Source organism: Triticum dicoccoides, chromosome 2A (genome assembly GCF_002162155.2).
Source record: "Triticum dicoccoides isolate Atlit2015 ecotype Zavitan chromosome 2A, WEW_v2.0, whole genome shotgun sequence".
NCBI classification, from domain to species: Eukaryota; Viridiplantae; Streptophyta; class Magnoliopsida; order Poales; family Poaceae; genus Triticum; species Triticum dicoccoides.
The window spans coordinates 722,562,160-722,567,807 of NC_041382.1; the positions used below are offsets into that span (position 1 = coordinate 722,562,160).

General features: G+C 53.9%; 1 protein-coding gene across 1 annotated transcript; it reads left to right on the forward strand.

Moving 5' to 3' along the window:
* The first annotated feature begins 1,168 nt into the window (after positions 1 to 1,168).
* Positions 1,169 to 5,255, forward strand: LOC119356633 (organic cation/carnitine transporter 4-like). Its single transcript, XM_037623623.1, has 3 exons — positions 1,169 to 1,595; positions 3,773 to 4,619; positions 4,708 to 5,255. Exons 1-3 carry the CDS (start codon positions 1,211 to 1,213, stop codon positions 5,024 to 5,026), a joined length of 1,551 nt encoding a protein of 516 aa, XP_037479520.1. The 5' UTR covers positions 1,169 to 1,210; the 3' UTR covers positions 5,027 to 5,255.
* The last annotated feature ends 393 nt before the right edge of the window (positions 5,256 to 5,648 follow it).

Below are 5,648 nucleotides of genomic sequence, written 5' to 3' on the forward strand. Positions count from 1 at the left end.
CACAAACACCACTCTAGCAACAAAACCATGACCAGTAGAGTTTAAAGTGTACTTGAAGATTCAAATCTCACAGCTAAAAAAAATAGGCGAGGGCAGACCTGCTCATCCTTTCTTTTCCCATCGAAATACTCGTTGACCAAGACACCAGCAGCCGCCTCCTTCTTCTCCAAGAAAGAAAGTTAGGGTTCGTGCCTCTCGTCGGCGCCAGCACATGTCCGCCTCGTCTTCGGTGGATCCTGGCAAGGGCCGACGGGAGCGCTTCATTTTTAGTTATTTTTTCAATCGTGTTAGTGTTTGCGTCCTTCTCGGAAAGACGAGACGGCGGCGACTCCTTGAAGATGGAATAAAGGTCTCCCCGCCCAGCCCCCGTTCCGGCGATGCATCTAGCATCATTGGTGGGCGTGTGGAGGTGTGTCTCCGGCAGATCTATCTTTGGTGGATTTGCTCGGATCTCGTCGTTGTTCGTCTACGTTCGTGTGTCTTCGGTTTGGATCCTTCCGATCTACGTTATTCTTCATCGGCGGTGGTTACTGTTCTGGGGTGCTAGTCCTATGGGGCCTTAACACGACGACTTTCCGATTGTCTACTACAACAAGTTGTGCCCGACTCCGGCGATGGAGGGGCGATGACGGCAACGCGCATTCGGCTCGCTTCAGTGCTTGTAGCCGTCGCCAAGTGATATGTGGATCTGGATGCAATTTTTTTTCGGATGTTCGTTGTACTGTCATGATTGAAGATGAATAGATTGAAAGTTTTCCCCCAAAAAAAAGTGATGACAAAAAACACCGTAATAGAAAACACAGGTGCCTTTATCTATAAATATCTTGTGCAAAAGAGCTCCTCATGCTGCACATCTTATATTTGCTATTTGATCGTCTCGAGTCAGTTGACGAATGCAGAGCAATATTAATCATGAGGGCTGGCGTGTAGATCATCAAGTAATGCGGCGGCTTTCACAACTTGTCACCAGCAGGGTGGTGAAAATGGCGCCGTAAATGGCTTCCATTTCTGTTGAACAACTGTAAATGGCTTCCTCAGCCGCGATTACCCGCGGACGCTTGCGCACATGCCTCGGGCGCGCTGCCCACAACTACAAATAGCGCGCGGTCGAAGGCACGGCCCCAGTACACGCGCGCGCGCACACACCCCGCGCCAAGGGAAAGGGACCACGCGGCTCCGCGACGTTCGTGCGTGCGTGCGACAGCCGGCCATGTCCACCGAGGCGCTGCTGGCCGCCCAAGGCGGCGGCGGCGGCGGAGGGGGAGTGGCGAGCCGGCGGCTGAGCATCGACGAGGCGCTGGCGGAGCACGCGGGGGAGTTGGGGCGGTGGCAGCTGCGGCACTTCGTGCTGGTGTCGGCGGCGTGGGCGCTGGAGGCGCTGCACACCATGGTCATCATCTTCGCGGACCGGGAGCCGGCCATGCGGTGCCCCGCGGGGGACGGGCGGTGCGGCGACCGGTGCGCCGGCGCGGCGGCCGGGTGGGAGTGGGCGCAGGGGAGCGCGTCGTCGACGGTGGCCGAGTGGGGCCTGGTCTGCGGCGAGCGGTACAAGGTCGGCCTCGTCCAGGCCGTCTTCTTCGCCGGGTGCATGATCGGTACGTACATACGCCGCCGCTCTCTCTGCTACCGCCTTTCGGTATCGTAATTCTGCCTTTTTTCGTCAGCCTAACATGTGCCTACCATATGACTGCTTCGTCGTCAGCCTAACTAACTCCCGCCGGTTGGCTTCGCGTGCGCTCTCTGATGTCCCGTTGATAGTGTCTTGCGTTCCAGCATACGCATCAAGTACAGAGCCTCGTGCTCTGTCTGTCACACGGATGGCATGCCCAGCCCCAGACCGCGCCCCCGAGTCTGGGGGCGCAGCTCGCCGTGGCATGGCATGCGTCCCGCCGTGGAGCAGTGCAATTTCGCCGTGTCGACGGCGCCAAATCGAATTTCCTCCCTCCCGAGATCCGTCTTTATCGCCAGCCGCTCCGTGCCAAGCGCCGTATGCCTGCCGAATAGCTGTATTCTTTGGAAAAAAACTGAGGTCTAGCTAGCTGCTCATCTGGACGCATGCAGCCAGCGTCACTGCTTGAGTAGGAAAACTGTTGTACTAGTTTACTTCAGCAGCCTGTTTTGACTCCTGCTGCATATTTTTCTACTGAGCCTAGTGCGCTTTTTAATTTTCATTAATGGTACAAGCTCGACCTCATGCATGCATCGGCACGGCGCCGGTCTGACATCAGTACTGAATGCCGACCGGCCAGTATGAAGCAAAACACGAATCAGCTTGCTGGTTACGATAAGTACAAATTTGTCTCGCATCGCCTAATGGCTCAGTCAGTCTCGGTGATGTGATCTCAGGCGCATTGCAGACTAATTAAGTACTCCGTTTAGATTAGTCTCACCCTCGCATGTTGGTGTCGCATTCTTCTACTAGTAGTACCAGGGAGTAATTTTCCAAGCCCTTTTTGTCTTTTGTGCTTTGGGGATCAGATATGATGCTTGGGATCTCTTGGGCGATCCGTCCAAGCATCCCGCTCACTGAACCAGTGCATGTGGATGAGAACCGTGGTCTAGTAGTATATCCTTAGGACAGTAGTACTGTACAAGCCTAACCAACCGTGACTAGTGGCCCGTCCACTGAATTATTACAGTTTAATAAGTTGCAGCAATACAACAACAGTGAAATTAACATACTTTCCCTCAAGAAATGCGCGTAGATTGAGCATCTCTTGCGCTAGAAAAGCCACTGCCGCGTCGTTAAGGTTCCTTATTCTGCTCGACGCCTTTTAGTCTGTGGTGTTGATGCATGGCAGCATGGGGTTGGGTAGGATTCGGTTATTAGAGAACAGTGAGAATTATACTTCCATATTCGTCTTCTGATAGGGCGTTGACAGTGACCGGCATACGGCGTATGCTTCTTCAGGCTCTCAATAATAACAGTTTGTCTAATTCACATCTAGATGCTTTTTAAGGATGCCACATCTAACCTTCCACAAGTATATAATGCATCAATAAGAAACAAAAAAACTAAAACAAAAAAAATAAACCACAAACAGAGTGAAAGTCAGCTTAAATGTGATGTGTCCTAAAGAGACCTCAATAATAAGCCCTCCAAATCGGAACGAAGCGATTGGTCCCCGATGACGGCGTGCGGTGCGAGGTGACGCGCGCGCGCCCAGATGTGCCGTAGATTTAGCATGCCTACGTGGCTGTTCGAGCCGTGCCAGTTCTTCTAGGCTGTCGGTCGGATCCGGATCAGATCAGGTCATCTATCGCCGGCGTCCGGATACGTCTGGTCTGGGGTATGCTCCTGCTGGGAGGGAATTGCACCAGAAATATTTCGAGTTTTGGACACTATAGTAGAGAGTCCTACGCCGGTCCTTACTTTCTTCTCCTCTGTTTTTTTTCTGCGAATAATTCTTTTCCCCTGCTTTGGCTGAGTAGACTGGTATAGTTCACAAAAGTAGCTAGTAATGGGCTGGATTTTGCTATAGAAGAAAATGGTAATGTGTTTGATCCCAAAATCAGGCTTAGCAAAGTTTTTTTTATCTCTTGATTGATGTGGGCCGCCATGTTTGGCTTGGCGTGCCACATGATACTGTAACAGTGTAACTGTTCCACTGAACGTCGTTGTTTAATAAACTTTAGCCAGGTTCTCTGAGGAAAAAAAGTGTAGCCATGTCATTCATTTTATCATTTATATTTATGGTCATTTTTCTGTTGTTTCACGCGACTGTTTTTTTAGAACAACATGTGATCGATCAGTGTCGTTGGCTCTTTGCAGGCGCGGGCGTGTTCGGGCACCTGTCAGACTCGTTCCTGGGCCGGAAGGGCTCCCTCCAGGTGGTCTGCTTCCTCAACGCGCTCTTCGGTCTGCTCACCGCGCTCGCCCCCACCTACAGGGTCTACGTCGTCCTCCGCCTCCTCACGGGCTTTAGCACCGGCAGCATCGGCCTCTGCGCCTTCATCCTCGCCACGGAGCCCATCGGGCCCTCCCGCCGCGGCACCGCCGGCATGTCCAGCTTCTACTTCTTCTCCGGCGGCATCGCGGCGCTCGCCGGCGTCGCCGCCATGTTCCAGTCCTCCTGGCGCCTCCTCTACGTCGTCACCTCCCTCCCCTCCCTCGTCTTCGTGCTCGCCGTCATGCCGTTCATCTCCGAGTCGCCGCGCTGGTACCTCGTGCGACGGCGCGTTGACGATGCCATGCGCGTCTTGCGCGACATTGCGGCCACCAACGGCCGGCGTATCCCGGACGGCGTAACGCTTAAGCTCGATGATGAGGGAGATGATGTCGACGGCGGCAAGCAGATCGAGGAGTCGTCGCCGTCGTCGTCGGGGTCGATCCTGGACGTGTTCCGGTCGAGGACGACGCGGGCCAGGCTGGTGCTGTCTGTGCTCATCAACCTGCTCTGCTCGGTGGTGTACTACGGGCTGAGCCTCAACGTGGTCAACCTCAAGACCAACCTCTACGTCAGCGTCGCCGTGAACTCCATCGCCGAGATGCCCGCCTACCTGCTCACCGCGTTGCTCCTCGACCACTTCGGCCGGAAGCCACTCGGCATCGGCACCATGCTTCTCAGCGGCGTCTTCTGCATCGCCGGCAGCCTCATCGCCGGCGTCGGTGCCATGAGGTAAGTTGAAGAGCTCAAGTCAGCGTTCAAATTTACGTGTGTCCTCCATGTTCTTTGTTCTAATACGTTTGAGTATGTGACATTGCAGGGTGGTGAGGATGGTATGCGGCGTGGTGGGCATCTTTGGCATGGCGGCGACGTACAACTTGTTGTTCATATACACGGCGGAGCTGTTCCCCACGGTGGTGCGGAATGCGGCACTAGGGTGCACGTCGCAGGCATCGCAGATGGGTGCCATACTGGCGCCCATGGTGGTCGTGCTCGGGGAACGGGTGCCGTTCGCAGTGTTCGGCGTGTCGGGGATCATCGGCGGGCTGTTGGTGTTCTACCTCCCGGAGACGATGAACAAGCCCTTGTACGACACCATGGCCGGCCTGGAGGAAGGAGAGAAGACCCCCTTGAAGTAAGAGTAAGGTGCAGCGCCCAGCGCGGGTGACTCTGAACTGCATCAGTTTTCGTGTGTACCTTCATACTGAAACATGTTGCCGGTGGAAAATGTTGCTGGTGGGGTGAATCGCTCAAGTAGCTTTGTTTGTAGATTTATTTTCTTGTTGTGTGGAGTTTGTACATTTTTGTTTTGGAATATACTGTAGATTATTTCACCTGTTAATAAATCAAAGGAATGTTGTTCTCTAAGTTGGTTGAGACATTGTTCATTGGACGCCAATATTTGGCGTTCGATCGCCATGGACCTGCTCCCATCTAACGATCGTTCACCCGGGGAGCAGCTCACAGCGAGGGACCTCCTATAGGCGTTTCAGAGCATCTACATCTGAACTTGGCAAATCTGACACCTCAAACGCCTGCGAACATATCCGGTCACGCCTCAAAAAATGCAATCCACATCCGGACACTCAAATTAGAAACCTCAAATTCATATTATTACATGCAACATAGTGATTTTTAAGCCGAGTTCCTCCGGTTACCGTGGCCATGCCTGGCGGCCGGCTGCGCTCCCCAAAGTGTTGGCCCGGCCGCCGGCAAGGTAGAGTAGGGCATAGGACACAAGCCGGCTCACGGGACTCAAGG